At 36.4% G+C, this 16,733-nt stretch overlaps 2 protein-coding genes across 6 annotated transcripts; both read left to right on the forward strand.

Annotated features, from left to right (window-relative positions):
• The first annotated feature begins 100 nt into the window (after nucleotides 1-100).
• On the forward strand, nucleotides 101-6,454 carry LOC141844039 (uncharacterized). 5 transcript variants are annotated; one of them, XR_012603100.1, is made up of 7 exons: nucleotides 101-425; nucleotides 1,037-1,288; nucleotides 1,966-2,139; nucleotides 2,224-3,491; nucleotides 3,571-3,657; nucleotides 3,728-3,892; nucleotides 6,080-6,454. XR_012603100.1 is itself a non-coding variant. In XM_074732027.1 (5 exons), exons 1-5 carry the CDS (start codon nucleotides 276-278, stop codon nucleotides 6,081-6,083), a joined length of 687 nt encoding a protein of 228 aa, XP_074588128.1. In that variant the 5' UTR covers nucleotides 101-275; the 3' UTR covers nucleotides 6,084-6,439. The 5 variants fall into 5 exon arrangements, 1 of the variants encoding a protein (XP_074588128.1); XR_012603099.1 differs by having other exon boundaries at nucleotides 3,747-3,892; XR_012603101.1 differs by lacking the exon at nucleotides 3,728-3,892 and having other exon boundaries at nucleotides 6,067-6,453.
• Nucleotides 6,455-9,162: 2,708 nt separating this feature from the next.
• LOC141844038 (uncharacterized) lies at nucleotides 9,163-14,584 on the forward strand. The gene is made up of 6 exons (XM_074732025.1): nucleotides 9,163-9,498; nucleotides 10,122-10,406; nucleotides 11,092-11,265; nucleotides 11,350-11,456; nucleotides 12,279-12,604; nucleotides 13,578-14,584. Exons 1-6 carry the CDS (start codon nucleotides 9,349-9,351, stop codon nucleotides 14,411-14,413), a joined length of 1,878 nt encoding a protein of 625 aa, XP_074588126.1. The 5' UTR covers nucleotides 9,163-9,348; the 3' UTR covers nucleotides 14,414-14,584.
• Nucleotides 14,585-16,733: the final 2,149 nt, after the last annotated feature.

Consider the following 16,733-nt stretch of genomic DNA (forward strand, 5'->3'; position numbering starts at 1 on the left):
CCGTACGACACGAGCGACGAACGCCATCCTCTAATTTTGGCAATTACCCGTTTATTTATTCCACCCTATTTTGACAAGAAGCCAGCTTGCCCACCCTCTCCTCCACCTCCCCAGCCAAATCCGAGTTCGTCTGCTCCTCCTCTCGATTTTACTGGTTTGTTACGGCGCTCTCTGGATATGGATTCGAAGAGAAGCTGTGCAGGGCCGGCGGGGTTGCGTGGATCATCTGTCTGTTGTTCTGGGTTTCCCAGCCGTCGTTGATTGTGGTGTGGCTTATGGTTCAGTTGGCGGGTTACGGCAAGCTGCGGCGGGAGTCGGAGCTGCCGGTGAAGAGGCCTTTGGTTGCGGACGCATCGGGTCCTGTGAAGTTGGAGATTGAGGACCAGTTTGAGGGCGAACGAGAGTCGGTCGTCAAGCGAACTAAGGTTGCCCCTTTTCTGCTTTAGGTCAATCTCAAGTTTGGTAAAATTCTATTTCAAAAGGATCGAGCCGTAATTGTTTCTGTCATTTTCTTCGTAGCTGCGGCTGGCTGAGGATGATTCTTGAATACTTTTATAAAGTGATTTGGCTTGATAGTACGTGTTTCTGGGTTGTCATGATGTTTTTGATATTATTTGGAAAATTGATGGATCTGCTTTTACGAAGATGTATTTTGATGCTTGATTGCTATTTTTTTTGCCTGGATCCTGGGGACTAATAACCTCCTAATTGTTGCATTTTTTTTTTTTTTGGTGTGGTTTCGGTAAAACTTCCATCAAAATGAGAGGCTATGTTTTCAATTTGACATTCCATTCCAGTAGGAAAGGAAAATAAAGTTAAATATTTATTTCTAGTTTGTTTGGATGCTTTTCGTACTTGATGTTAATATGAAATCAGTTTTTGATCCTTCACATTCTCTTATAGATTGGTTACCTGACAATTCAAGATAGTGTCCTATAATTGGAAAATTGATGCAATTTGTTGCAAAGCTGTTTACATAGAGAAAAAAATTACGTTATTATGCAGATTAACTCATTAAAATGTTGTGTTATATCAGTGGGGAACTGGTAGCATGCCAACCGAGGTCATCCAGAATAGCTTACTTAATGAACCTAGTCCACTACTGGACCTGATTCAAATGAGATTGTCTCAAGCAACTGCTTCTTCCAATTCATCTTGCATCACAAATAATGAGAGCTTGGATGAAGGTGAAAAGAAAGATGCGAAATCTACTGGCTTATTGACTATCAATGAAAAGATGAAAGCATCCAACTTTCCAGCTTCCCTTTTAAGGATCGGGACTTGGGAGGTAATTCTTTGTTGAAATATTTTCTCTCTCTTTAAATTCACTGAAAATATTTTTAAGAATGAATTGGTTTCTCTTCATGATTTCATAAAAGTCCAAATCTTTCAATAATTTAAATATTTATTGCATTCATTAATTTGTTTTTATCCAGATGAATTTGTAGGTATATGAATCAAATCAAATTGCTTTTGGTGCTTCTCACTATTTTGTGTATGCTAGCCCAAACAAAAATATTTTGAACTTGTTTTCTGTACACTATAGTTTTTTTTTTCTACAATATACCATGCTTTGTAGTATTGCAAAGCTGAGTTAGTGCATTTAAGTGCGGATCTATTAAATGGATTCAAGGGTTTTACTTCTGCTAGTGCAAAGAGGGAAGATCAATATTTGAAAAGATAAATTTAAGCATTCACTTTTTTGTAATTTATCCATCCAAAATCAGATCGAATGATAATTATATATTAAAAAAAGCATTCATCCTCTTCATTTACATTTGTCAAGGAGACAAACATCATATTTTTTTGGTCACCCCTCCATCTTTTTGTCTTTTCTATATATCCATTGTTTTAATTTATTATCTCATCAGGGAAACAAGGCCAGTTTGCTAGCTTCTGAGCACAAGCTGCATCTCCCCTATGGTTTGGATTACAAATGATTAGTTTTCTTTCTTTCTTTTGCAGTGTGTATCAAGGTATGAAGGAGATTTAGTTGCCAAGTGCTACTTTGCGAAGCGGAAGCTTGTATGGGAGATTCTTGATGGTGGTCTCAAAAGCAAGATCGAGATCCAATGGTCTGATATTACAGCCCTTAAGGCAAATTCTCCAGAAGATGGTCCAGGGACTTTGGATTTAGTGGTAACTTTGATTTGATCTTCATACATTGCAATGTATTTACCCAGACTTCTTTACCAATCAAGGCCCTTATATAATTTTTTGCAGCTGGCTAGACAACCTCTTTTCTTTAGGGAGACCAATCCACAGCCTAGAAAGCACACTCTATGGCAGGCTACTTCTGACTTCACTGAAGGGCAAGCTAGCATACACAGGTAAAAGATAATCTTGTGTTGGTTAATTGACATCCAGTAGGAGTTACTGGTGTGTTGGTTAATTGACATACACTCGGAGTGACCACTATATTGGTTAACTGACTAGGAGTTTACAGTTATAATCAGCACAACAATGTACTTTAATTCAGAACTTCTAAGGATTTAATTGTAAATATCCCTAGTAGTAGGGGTTTATTTATAAATAAACCTAATTTTTGGGTTAATTAAAAAATCAATTAAACCTAATAGAGATTAATTAATCTAATTGGGATTAATTAAAGAAATTAATTGGGTTTAATTTAGGTTATAAGGCTTACCCAAATAAAGCCCCCAAATATTAATTAAATTAATCAGTTATTAAAAGGATTAGTGATTTATAGGATTATAGGGTTATTGGATTAAAAGCTTATAAGGATTAATTGGATTAAAGGTTAAAGAGTTTAATTGTTATCGGATCTTTACCCAACCCGTTAAGCCAAAAACCGCCCAATAAGAACAATGTAAAATACCGAAAACTTCTAGGGATTAAATTGTAAATATCCCTAATAATAGAGGTTTATTTGTAAATAAACCTAATCTTTAAGATTAATTAAAATTGATTAAAACTAAAGATTTATTTAAGATAATGGGGTTAATTAAAGATTATTAAACTTAATTGAAATTAATTAATCTAATGAGTAATTGATTAATTGAGTTAGAAGGTTAATTAAATGGATCATGATTGATTAGTTTAATTAATCAAACCCTAACTTAGATTAATGAATTATTGGTTATAATGGGTTAGAGGTGTAATGGTTATCGGGTCCGACCCGTTAACAACCAAACCCTTCCTATAAGAAAACCGAAGCCGCGATTTCTCTGCTGTTTTCCGCGATCAACTCCTCTGCTCCGTCCCCCGCGTCCTCTGCTTCATCCCGATTCCGGCGAGTGGAGACAAACCGAGTGCTGAGTTGAACGCCGGAGAGAGAGGGTGTTCTAGGGAGAGCGCCGACTGCAGTGGTGGCCGACGACTTGTGGAGGAACGGCGGTAGGCGGCGTTCGTCGGAGAACGGCTAGGATCGGGCGGAAGGATCTGTGATCGGAGATCAAGGTTTGATTTGGATTCGGGGGTTCTTGATCAATCGGAGAAGAAGAAGAAGAAGGATCAGATCGGTCGATAAGGTAAGTTACAATTCTAGGGTTGAGTCGTGTAGCTTGGCCTTAATTCTTCACTGATCTTGGATCATCTTCTCCTCCACAGCTCTTGTGCAGTGATTCGATCAGATTGAGTGTTGGTTTCGGCCGATCTTGAGCAAATTGCTAGAGATCTAGGGCACGGTTTCTTGAGGTAAGGAATTGGAGTTTGAATTGGTTTCAAACAAAACTGTGATTAGGAATTTTATCTGGATTGATTTTAGGTTAATTTTGGAATTACAGATCGGTATAAGTTCTGGATCTGTATTTGACCGAGAGCTAGAAACTTGAATTTGGGATCATCTCATTGGGTTGTAATTCTTGTTCGGCAGCAAACAAGAAGATAAGAAAGAACTCAAGGTTACAAATCTAAGACAAAATCTATTGAGGTAAGCTGTCCTTATTGATTTTAGATTGCTGTTGGTAATTGTTGATCTATCCGTGAGCATGGGATTAGTGTTGGCTAAGGTTAAACCTTGTAGGATTGGTATATTACTGTTCTGTAGTTAAAAAGTTACTGTTAGCATGGTAGAAATTGATTAGTTCTTATTTAATTCATTTAATCTAGTGGTAATTAAGTTTAGTTATGTTGATTAGATCCAAATTGTTTTTGTGGTATGTTGAATGGGAAAATCGATTAGTTTGGTTGGGTTTAAACCTATTAAATCTAACGGGGTTAATTTAGGATTTATTAAATAGGAATTAACTAATTAATCAATTACCCTTCTCTCCCACTTCCGCGATTTTCTCCTCTGCTCCACCTTCGTGTTCCTCTGTTCCATCCACATCCGGCGATCGGAGACAAACCGAGAGGTGAGGTGAACGCCGGCGAGAGAGGGTGTTCCAACGAAGGCGCTGACTGCAGTGGTGGCCGGCGATTTGTGGAGGAGCGGCGGTTAGCAGCGATCGGTGACGCGGAAGAAAAGGGCGATCGGCCGAAGTTGGAGGAAGAAGGTAAGTTCGCGCTGAATCAATTAGGCTTTTAGGGTCTTCTCGTGCTTAGAGCTACCTTCCCCTTCGATTTCAGATCCTTGATTTGGATCGGAATTGGTTTCTTGGATCCGGCCGATGGATCCAAGAAAACATTAAAGATAACATTAAAAAACGACCATGACTATAAAATTGGAAAATGCAACTAAGTAAAGGTTTGAAGACTGCCGATGGATCAACCAACGAAAAATCTTTTCAATCTCAAATCCACACACCCAATAATGTCTTTAACCTCAAACCAATATAGAGGAGAAAGAGAAAGCCATTCAGAAGTCCTAGAGGAAAGATGTTCATGAGGCTGAGATCAATGATATTGAAGATGAAAACATCATCCTCGCCTCATGATCAATTGAGATACTTTCTTATTCATTAGAAGGGTCAACCATAAATTAAGAAATACACCAATTGAAGGGGTGAGTAAAGAAAAATTTTGGTGATGCAATTGCTGCTTAAACTTGGATGACAAGGCCTAAGAATAATATTGATAATTCATTTGATGTCAAATTTCCCTAGTTTGTAATTGGCTTATTTCCTAATTTGGTTTGGTTGAATTCTTTTTAGGTATATGATTATTTCTTTCATTGAATATTTTTAATCATGTTTAATTTTGTGTATGTCGGAGTCTTAAAAAAGAATCTGAATATCTCATGTTAAACATCTTTGCATGATAAAATTTCCACTCTGTTGGTTATCATTCTCTGTGAATTGTTTATCACTTGTGCTACATATTGGATATCTATGAAAGTTTTAATCCACCTATGTTGCATCACTTCCATTCCCCCTCTGTCGGATGTATGCATAGGGATGTTGTAGGCTTTTATCTTAATCCTATCATTTATTGATCCCATAGCAGACCAATTTTTTCTAGCAATTCAACTGCCAACTAGAAGATCCTGTGGGAATAAAGGAGGCCATCAGTGAGATCATGGCAGGAACTTTAATGCATAGAGCTGACATAAGTGCTTTCACTATGGGAAATTTAGTTATGTCGAGGATGTTTGTTTCTCTATGGTTACCTACCTAGCCCATGTGGCACAATTAGAAGTCACTTCCCATAAGGGTCCATCAGCCTACACCAACTATGGGTCTGATTCCTCGATTGCAGTTTCTCTTGAGGAATAATTAAGCTTCCTTCAATTCCAAACTATAGTTAATGTCTCACCTCAGTTACTGATAACTACTTGTTTATGCCATATATTTAGATCATATCACCCTAGATTATAGAGTCAAGTATCTTTGAGCACATTTCTAGTAATATGCTGTCGTTCTCAACTCTTGGGACACCAATGTGTCCTAAAAATATGACAATAGACATTAGGCTTCACTTATAAATTAAAGGCATTAGAAATGTTTCCTCTCAATGAGAACACGGCGAAGTCCCAAGTTCACAATGGCTTTATACCATGTATGAATTAAGTGGGAATTATTAAGGTTTTTCTTGCCCTAAGTAGTTTCCTCTACTGGTATCTTTATTCATGATAACAACTTTGCACTTTGCACCCAACCATGTGGTATTTACAATTGTTAGTGAAGATAAAATCCTTTCGATATTTGGCACATTAGTTTCTAATAGTTATTTTTTGCAGTTAAGCATGGCTGAAGACCAGTATCTGAGTTCAGTGATACAAATGCTGCAAAATTATCAAACTGTAACTCAGAAAACCAAAGAAATGAAAAAGAAGATAAAAGCCTTGGAAAAGTCTGACGCTGATCAGAAAAATCTACTGAAGGCTCAACGGAAATCGCTGAAACAAAGAAAGAAAGAAATTAAAAGACTAAGGCAGATGCTGAATCTGGAACCAGAAATAAACTAAAATGCGGTTTGGATGCTTTAGACTTTTACATTTTGAGATTTGAATTGGAACTTTTACAAGACAAATGAGATTTGAATTGCTTGAATGAATGTTTTTTGGTTGGTTTGTCAAATGTTTTTTGGTTGGTTTGCCAAATGTTTTTTGGTTGGTTTGCCTATATTGGAACTTCTTGCTCTTGGTTGGTTTGCCTACATGTCTTCTTTGTCTTATTTCACAGAGGTATTTTTATTGGATTTAAGATATATTCCACTAGGATTTACGTATAAATTCATAACTTAGGTGTCTCTAAAAATATCTCTAGCTTGTAACATCCACCGAGTCTTTACTCTTACATTACTCATTTCATCTACTAGTATTATTCTTGCTAATAGTTGTTTCACATTAGCAAAAGACATCGAACAGGTTCTCATTGTTCTCTTAATTATCACTTTCCTGTGTTTTTGTATGGGTCTATTGAATTTATTATCGGACAGTAAACTTAATTTCTCAATCTTTAAATTTCTCTATAAACTTTATTAGTAACTCTCTCCATTCAGGATTTACAATAGGTTAGATTGATTATCTGCACAAGCACTATTTGCTTTGTTGTTAAATGCTCTAAGGTTTCTCTACATATCCATAACCGGCTTAGTCATACAAATTTAATCTTATTGTTTTGTTGTGATGCCAATCTTTCACACAACTCTTTGTTGTTTTTTATGTACCTAATTCCTTTTGAATTTATTATTTCTGAGCAAGTTTTGCTAAATATGTAGATTTCTCCATCAATCCTACAGGCAACTCTATTTCTATTTAGAATCCATAACCAAAAAATGATTGGCATCAAGCATGGGTTCCAAGGTCTGTATTGACTATTTGCACCACCTCATCTACTTTGTGGTTAAATTAAACTCTCTAAGTCATAGTGATCATTTGAGTTTTTCCTAGTCTCAAAAGATGGTGTTTATTTTATCTCATTTTAAACTCTATAAACCCTTCCGGACAAGAAAACACATTTGACTTATGGTGGAGAAAACGGTGGAGAAAGAGGCCAAGCCAACCTTGCGTGCGACAGTGGAAGGAGACGGCGAATGCGCAGCGCTGAATTGCTGGACGGACTGCTCGAGGGCTCGTCGATGGTGGCGGAGCGACGGATTAGGGTTGGGAGAAGAGGGAATCGAGTGGGATATAGAAATAGGGCCGGTAGGAAAATGACTCCCGCTCAATTCTCTCGGTTTGGAATCTACTTACAAAATCTCGTTTTCTTTTTTTGGCATTTTTTTTCATATATTTCATGTGGGGCCAAGATCGTCCTAAAATTTTCGGATAAATTTTACTTTTCAAAAGACTTTGTTTAAGATCATAGAGATTACCTTTTTTTTTTTTTGTTAGGACAACTAGAGAAGATAAATAATTTCGTTCGTTTCGTCTTAATTTCGTATTAATTGTGAATGATTATCAACAATCCTCCACCTCGTCGCAAGCATCAAATGCTTTCCCCTCGTCTCCTGAAGTCTTATCCAATGGCTATGAGTTCTAATTTCAATAATTAGGATATGATAATGAGATCAAATCTCAACTAACCACCAAGAATAATGAAAATTAATTATGATCCAATTTATATTATTCTCCACTAATTAATTTTTGATTTTTAAAAAAATTATAATTATACTAATAATTTCACAACACTTTGTAAAATTTTCCAAATTTGCTTTTACAGTTATTACAAAATTAATTTGAGATGTTTAAGTTTAAACTACAAATTCAATCAACTTGTAATTAGTTTTAAATTTTTTTCCTCTCAAATTTTATTACACAAAATATGGCTTAACTTTGTAATCGCGCGCTCTCTCAAATTTAGTTGAATAAATTGACATTTAATGTATTCCAAATAATTTTTATTAATTAACTTATATATATATTTTATTATACTTAACTCTTAATTATCTTTTAATCCTTTCTCAAACTACATATTCATCATATGCAAAGAGCTAAGTGATCAATTTTTTTAAAACTCTTTTCCTTAATTCAACACATATTCTAAAACTATCCACTATTCTAAAATTAATAACTTATATAAAAAAATTTTACACCACAATTACCATACAATATAATTTTTTTATCAACTCAACTATCCTCCTAAAACTTTTTTAATCAACACAAATAAGTAATTTATTAATAATTTTCTTTCCCAATTCAATGATTATAAACACAAATAAGCCATTAATGTTAATTGTTTCCTTTGCGTTTAATAAAAATTAATATCTTTTTCCGTATAATATATTTTTATTTCACTACTTTTCCATTTTATTTCAAGAAAAAACAAATTCAAAAGTCTAAGGGCAGATCAAAAGTTCCCAATAAAAGAGGGGTACTTTTGTAAATTGAACATCCAACTCGTTGCCTTATCCAATCTTTATCCACAACTTTCAGCTGCGAATCCAGGTCGGCAGCACAACTGTCCGCCGCACTATCTTGCGGACCAATCACCACTTACCCGAAACGTACCTCGGCGGGTCCCAGTGCGGCCACAAGCGTAGGTAACATTCACGAACCGGGCCCCGCAACCGTGGCGGTCTTGTCTCCATCCCACTTTCGGCACGTGCCGGCGGCCACCGCACGCGTCTCAAAAAGTCGAAGTGGTTCGATAATTCACTATTTTATTATTAAATCTAATTACAAATTTAATTGATATTCGTAAAAAAAATGAGTCAACGGCGAAATCGTACCCCAAGATGAAGCTTGGGTATGCCACGTGGGCTGATGTGCGAGCCACGTGTGTGGCCGTACGACACGAGCGACGCACGCCATCCTGCAATTTTGGCAATTACCCGTTTATTTATTCCACCCTAATTTTGACTAGAAGCCAGCTTTGCCCATCCCTCTCCTCCACCTCGCCATCCAAATCCGAATTCGTCTTCTCCTCCTCTCGATTTTGCTGGTTTGTTACGGCGCTCTCTGGATCTGGGCTCGAAGAGAAGCTGCGCAGGGCCGGCGGGGTTGCGTGGATCATCTGTCTGTTGTTCTAGGTTTCCCGGTCGTCGTTGATTGTGGTGTGGCTTATGGTTCAGTTGGCGGGTTACGGCAAGCTGCGGCGGGAGTCCGAGCTGCCGGTGAAGAGGCCTTTGGTTGGGGACGCATCGGGTCCTGTGAAGTTGGAGATTGAGGACCAGTTTGACGGCGAACGAGAGTCGGTCGTCAAGCGAACTAAGGTTGCCCCTTTTCTGCTTTAGGTCAATCTCAAGTTTGGTAAAATTCTCTTCCAAAAGGATCGAGCCGTAATTGTTTCTGTCATTTTCTTCGTAGCTGCGGATGGCTGAGGATGATTCTTGAATACTTTTATAAAGTGATTTGGCTTGATAGTACGTGTTTCTGGTTTGTCATGATGTTTTTTATATTATTTGGAAAATTGATGGATCTGCTGTTACGAAGATGTATTTTGATGCTTGATTGCTTTTTTCTTTTTTTGCGTGGATCCTGGGGACTAATAACCTCTTAACTGTTGTTTTTTTTTTTTTTTTGTGGTTTCGGTAAAACTTCCATCAAAATGAGAGGCTATATTTTCAATTTGACATTCCATTCCGGTAGGAAAGGAAAATAAGGTTAAATATTTATTTCTAGTTTGTTCGGATGCTTTTCGTACTTGATGTTAATATGAAATCAGTTTTTGATCCTTCACATTCTCTTATTTTCTTTATATGAGATTGGTTACCTAACAATTCAAGTTAGTGTCCTATAATTGGAAAATTGATGCAATTTGTTGCAAAGCTGTTTACATAGAGAAAAAAAAACGTTATCATGCAGATTAACTCATTAAAATGTTGTGTTATATCAGTGGGGAACTGGTAGCATGCCGCCAACCGAGGTCATCCAGAATAGCTTACTTAATGAACCTAGTCCACTTGGTCTTCGCTTGAGAAAGAGTCCGTCACTACTGGACTTGATTCAAATGAGATTGTCTCAAGCAACTGCTTCTTCCAATTCATCTTGCATCACAAATAATGAGAGCTTGGATGAAGGTGAAAAGAAAGATACAAAATCTACTGGCTTTTTGACTATCAATGAAAAGATGAAAGCATCCAACTTTCCAGCTTCCCTTTTAAGGATTGGGACTTGGGAGGTAATTCTTTGTTGAAATCTTTTCTCTCTCTTTAAATTCACTGAACATATTTTTAAGAGTGAATTGGTTTCTCTTCATAATTTCATAAAAGCTCAAATCTTTCAATAATTTAAATATTTATTGCATTCGTTAATTTGTTTTTATCCAGATGAATTTGTAGGTATATGAATCAAATCAAATTGCTTTTGGTGCTTCTCACTATTTTGAGTATGCTAGGCCACACAAAAATATTTTGCACTTGTTTTCTGTACACTATAGTTTTTTTCTACAATATATACCATGCTTAGTAGTTTTACAAAGCTGAGTTAGTGCATTTAAGTGTGGATCTATTAAATGGATTCAAGGGTTTTACTTCTGCTAGTGCAAAGAGGGAAGATCAATATTTGAAAAGATAAATTTAAGCATTCACTTTTTTGTAACTCATCCATCCAAAACCAGATCGAATGATAATTATATATTAAAAAAAGCATTCATCCTGTTCATTCACATTCGTCAAGAAGACAAACATAATGTTTTTTTGGTCCCCTGACTCCCCCCTCCACCTTTTCGTCTTTTCTATATTTCCATTGTTTTAATTTATTATCTCATCAGGGAAACAAGGCCAGTTTGCTAGCTTCTGAGCACAAGCTGCATCTCCCCTATGGTTTGGCTTACAAATGATTAGTTTTCTTTCTTTCTTTTGCAGTATGTATCAAGGTATGAAGGAGATTTAGTCGCCAAGTGCTACTTTGCGAAGAGGAAGCTTGTATGGGAGGTTCTTGATGGTGGCCTCAAAAGCAAGATCGAGATCCAATGGTCTGATATTACAGCCCTTAAGGCAAATTCTCCAGAAGATGGTCCAGGGACTTTGAATTTAGTGGTAACTTTGATTTGATCTTCATACATTGCAATGTATTTACCAAGATTTCTTTACTAATCAAGGCCCTTATATAATTTTTTGCAGCTGGCTAGACAACCTCTTTTCTTTAGGGAGACGAATCCACAGCCTAGAAAGCACACTCTATGGCAGGCTACTTGTGACTTCACTGAAGGGCAAGCTAGCATACACAGGTAAAAGATAATCTTGTGTTGGTTAATTGTCATCCAGTAGGAGTTACTGGTGTTGGTTAATTGACATCCACTCGGAGTTACCACTATATTGGTTAACTGACTAGGTGTTTACAGTTATAATCAGCACAACAATGTACTTTAATTCACAATGTTTTTTTCCTGTAAAGATCAGAATATTGCTTTTGTTTAGTCAGCTGTGTTTATTTTGCTTTTTCATTTGGAAATTAGTTTTGCGCGTCACTAAGAGCATGGTATTAGTTTTACAAGTCCCCTAAGGGAAGGTCACCACCGCCACCGCCACCGCCACCGCCACCGCCACCGCCACCACTAGTGGCCTCCCTTTGTTTAGACCATTTTTTTCTCTCTCTCTTTTTGTTGTCATGCCACTTCCTTCAGGTTCACCTCCATTTTGTGCAACAGTCCCTCCATGTACGAATAGATACTTTTTTCTAGCTGAACTGAGAGAGGCATGAGTATCTTTGTTGGATGTGCTACCCTGCTAGGTGATATGAAGATATTTCATGTTGTAGATAAGCTGCGCTTTCCTTAGGTTGCTTCTGCAAAGCATCCAAAGGAATTGCTCTAAGTTATGTATGCTTAGGCATGGAAATGATATTATTTTTGACCTACTTATGTGAGGAAAATGTAAATGTACAGCAGAGTTACATTTGATATAATTACTAAAAGTTAGTAGTTGGCCTTAGTTTGTTTATTTTGTCATGCACATCACTAGGTTTTATCTTCAGCTGTAAAAGTGCCTTAGGAATGTCCTTTAAGTCATCTGAATTTCTGTAGAAATTTTCTAATATACTTGTATTTCAGGATTCACTTTCTGCAATGTCCCCAAGGTGTGTTAACCAAACATTTTGAGAAGCTTATCCAATGTGATCCACGGTTATGTGCACTAAGTTCTGAACCAGAAATTAGTTTAAAAAGCCCATTCTTTGAACCAAGAAGCTCTTTTTTAGAGGACCATGAAGAATACAAGTGCCATCAATTTGATAAGTTGAAGGACACGTATGGATCTGCAATTCAGGAATCATCTTCAAGTTGTACTAGCACATCAGCTCCTGTTAAGAATGACATGAGAGATTCTGCTGCTAGGTTGTCGGATGTTTCCATGGGTAATATTCATGCACAAGATCCAGGTAGTTTTCAAATCTTGTCTGTTAGTTCATCAATTTTCTAGTTTCTCACTGAGTAAATGTTCTGCACTTTCTATTAATAAAATTGACACCTTGCAGTCAATTGAATGAAAATATGCTATTCCAAGGATTAGACAATTTGCAAAGTAATATTCTATATATCCCAATTGAAATGATTTAAATTTGTAATTCCATCTTTTAAAACTCTTTTTTTTTGGAAAATCTAAACTTTGAGTGACTATAAATGTGTGTGTGTGCGCGCACTTTTTTAAAATCACATTACATTTTATTCAGTTCATGGTCGCTAAGTCTCCATGTTGAGAGAACAATAGTTGATAAATTGTCTTGTTGTATTAGTTAGTTTCTTTTATCTTTTATATCATTTCTAAGTAGAAACTTATTTCGGTGGTACTATTTTTTATCCGACTGTTTGTTAGAAGTTGATTGCTGTTTGACTATATCCAAGTGAAATGGTCAGGTGAGCTTTAATTTAATATTAATTTAAAATTCTTCTAAGTTTTGACCTAACACAATTAGGGCAATTACTTGGCCATGTGATTACTACTACAATTACTTTAGATGTGCCGTCTGATACATCTTCATTGCTCTTAGTCTTATTTTGCTTCTAGTGTTTTTTTCACATTTTATTCCAACTTCATGTTCCTCTCAATCTTGCATACCAACACACTTTTAATTGCCCATGTTTCTTGTTACTTCATGCATTCCTAGGCTGATCTATGCATCTTTTCTATACATTTATGCACCTGGACCTTGTTTGGACAGATATTAAGATACTTAACTTCCAATAATTTATTACTATCCAGTCGTTTGTATCTTGAGGGATATATAGGGATGACTCGACGCAGTTGTGTACTTCACTTTCTTTAAGATTATGTTGTTTCCTAATAGTATTTGCTATGATATTGTTTGCGAAACAAATTCCATTGCATCTTAATGTTTATACATTTTGTTTCAGTGATAAAAGCTGGATTTCTCAAAGGAGTTAATGCAGTTGGCTCTGAGGCTACTAATCTTCAAAACTCCTGGGATCAGTTGAAAGCTTCTGGACTGAAGCCTTCAATGTCTGTTAGTGACTTTGTAAATCAACTGGAACAATGCATCTCTGAGCAGATCACTTCAGGCAATCCACATTTATCCGGCGCTACAGCTCCTGCCAAGGTGATGTTGGAAGAGTTGGTTCAGCACCTCTTCAGTGATTCCCAGGTTCCTGCGTCTGATGAAAACTCTGTCATGACGAAAGTGAATTCCTTTTGCTCCCTGCTCCAGAAAGATGTTGGACAGATGAAGGGCCCTTCTACTTCAGGCGGCGCTAGCGTCTTGCATAATGATTCATTGGAGCACACGCTAGTTCAGGAAGATACGGGCACAAAGAATGCAACAGGAATGCCGAGAAGAGACTCTTTTGGGGAGTTGCTGATGCATCTTCCGCGAATTGCCTCGCTACGTCAGTTCTTGTTCGATATCGCAGAAGAAGATTGTAATCCCTCGTCTCCTGCATCTGACGAAAACTGTGTCATGACAAAAGTGAATTCCTTTTGCTCCCTGCTCCAGAAAGATGTTGGTGTGGTACAGAGCCAACAGATGAAGGGCCCTTCGACTTCAGCCATGCGTAATGATTCATCGGAGCACACGTTAGTTGAGGAAGACACGGGCACAAAGAATGCAACAGGAATTCCAAGAAGAGATTCTTTCGGGGAGTTGCTGATGCATCTTCCACGAATTGCCTCGCTACCTCAGTTCTTGTTCGATATCGCAGAAGAAGATTGTAATCCCTCGTCTCCTTCAATCTAACAATGCATGCAGATTAATTCGCCTTAGGTGTTTGTATCTTCTCTTTATGTAAATAGTAAAAGTATAGGTAAAATTCAGAGCTTCTTTCAGGTACTTGGTAGGATGAAGTCTCACAAATATGTTTGAATAATGTAGATTTTGCCCAAAATTCAGCTTAATCATTTTGTTTTACATCATTCGTATAGATTCATTTTCTGCACTAAAAATGTTGGCATTATACCTATAATATACATATTGGTTTAGAGATAATCTTTAAGGATTTCATAGACCTTGAAACAGGCAAAGCTCCACGAGGTCAGAAAGCCACAATCTTCTTTTATTCTGAAAGTAGTTTATTCCCTTCACATCGAACAAACATGCCTTTGACTCCATCATCACTCGATCCCAATTTAAGCGAGGAAGAACACAAGGTAAAGAAAATCAAATCTTAAGATATAGGAGAAAGGGGTGAACATGAGTACTACTGCATTGCTCTTAGTGGGATGAGGTTGACGAATTGATTGCGACCCTCCGGCTCCAGAGCTACTTTTTCTCGAGTAGTTATTGTCCAATTTCCGGCTTTCCAAGTCCATCTTCTCCCCATCATTGCTCACGTTGACTATAGCATTTAGTTCTACAATCATGCATTATCATTGTCATCATCATTAAATCTTGCGCATTGCAAGTATTTGAGGAGTTCGACTAGATCATTAATTAGCCTTTTTTACTTTGTAAAACTAATTTGTCTCTTTTTGGATCACTTAGCTTGCGTCTACTACTCTTAACATTGATGAATATAATTGAACATAACAAATCATAATACAACTTTATTACCATGAAGTGGCTTGCGAGGGAAGGAGAGCTGAGGCAGCTGTTGAACTTGATCTGAGTCGCCATGTCTGTCATCACTAGCCGCACTACTCCGGCTCACAAGGATAAACAAGAGGACGAGAAGGAGTATGAGGAAATTAGGCTTCATCCCAGGAGTTAAACACCAAAGAAGTGATGATCTGAAGAACAATAATTAATCACTCATATTCTTCAGCCAAACATATATTAGGCCCAGGATGATTCCTTAAATAATAGTAATACCATCACATGCACTGGGTCAGAGAAGGAATAGCTGGGTTGGGGAAAAAGCTGGAGCAAAAGCAAGAAAAAGAGTGATAAAAAGCATTCCTAATCAGCTCTCACTCTCTCAAGAGAGAAAGAATAAGTAAAAGGTTCACTGGTAAAACTCTAACTTGTCTCGTAAGGCAGAATCATTAAAGATGTGTGAAGTCACTAATTAGATATTGCATCAACAACATAAATGATCTCATGACAGAGTTAAAAGCTGAGCATCAAATTCAAAGGAAAAAATAAAATAAAATAAAATGCAAGAATAGATTCATCTGCTGACAATCCACAGCTGTTTTGCATTGCATGTTGTGTTTGGTATTCTTCAGATTTGATTCTTAGTTTCCAGTGTTGGAACACACTCGAGCATCTATTGAACTGCTCTCTCCACCAGCAGGGGGAAAAAAAAGAACAAAGCCAGTGCACGAGACACAAATGTCAATAGGACCTAGAAGAGAAAAAAAAAACCAAACAAGAAAATTCGAGGATAATTAATTTTTTTATCAATGATTAACATTATTTTTTAAAATTAACTTAGATCTAAAGTTGACGAAAGAGATTTTAGTAAATCATCATTTTTTATTCTATTTATTCTCGTATATCTTCGTATGTATCTTAATATATTCTCATCTCTACGACTCTCATCTTCTATTCTATATTCGAATCATGGACAAATATTCAATTTTATATAACATAGAAGGTTTAATCATTGTTTCGTGAAATTTTTCTTTAAAATTTTAAAAATATTTTACTATTATACAGAACATCTTACACTCTCTTCAATTTCAACTATCATATTTCTAAATAATATTAGATATCTGTTTTTAATCTTTCCATTCTTTTATAAAAAATAATCTTAAGTACTTAAAACTTTCAATTACAGATAATTCATTATCTTCAATCTTAATAATTATCATACTACATCTAATATTATTAAACTTAAATTTCATATATTTGATTTTTACTCCACTATAATTAAAACTTTTCGCTTTCAATATTTTCTGCCAAGATTCGAGTTTAATATTTCTTTTTTTCACATATCTTATTTATCAAAATAATATCATCTGCAAACAATATACATCATGGTAACATATATTCAATGAGCTCATCTATAATTAATATAAAAAGATAAAAATTTTAAGTTGATTCTTGATAAGACGGTGCGAGCTATAGTGGGTGAATAACTTTGATCTTTTCGTCTCAATTTCGTGTTGGTCTACAA

This window comes from Curcuma longa, chromosome 13 (assembly GCF_044706935.1).
Source record: "Curcuma longa cultivar G26 ecotype Majalengka, Jawa Barat chromosome 13, ITB_CL_G26_1.1, whole genome shotgun sequence".
Lineage (NCBI taxonomy): Eukaryota > Viridiplantae > Streptophyta > Magnoliopsida > Zingiberales > Zingiberaceae > Curcuma > Curcuma longa.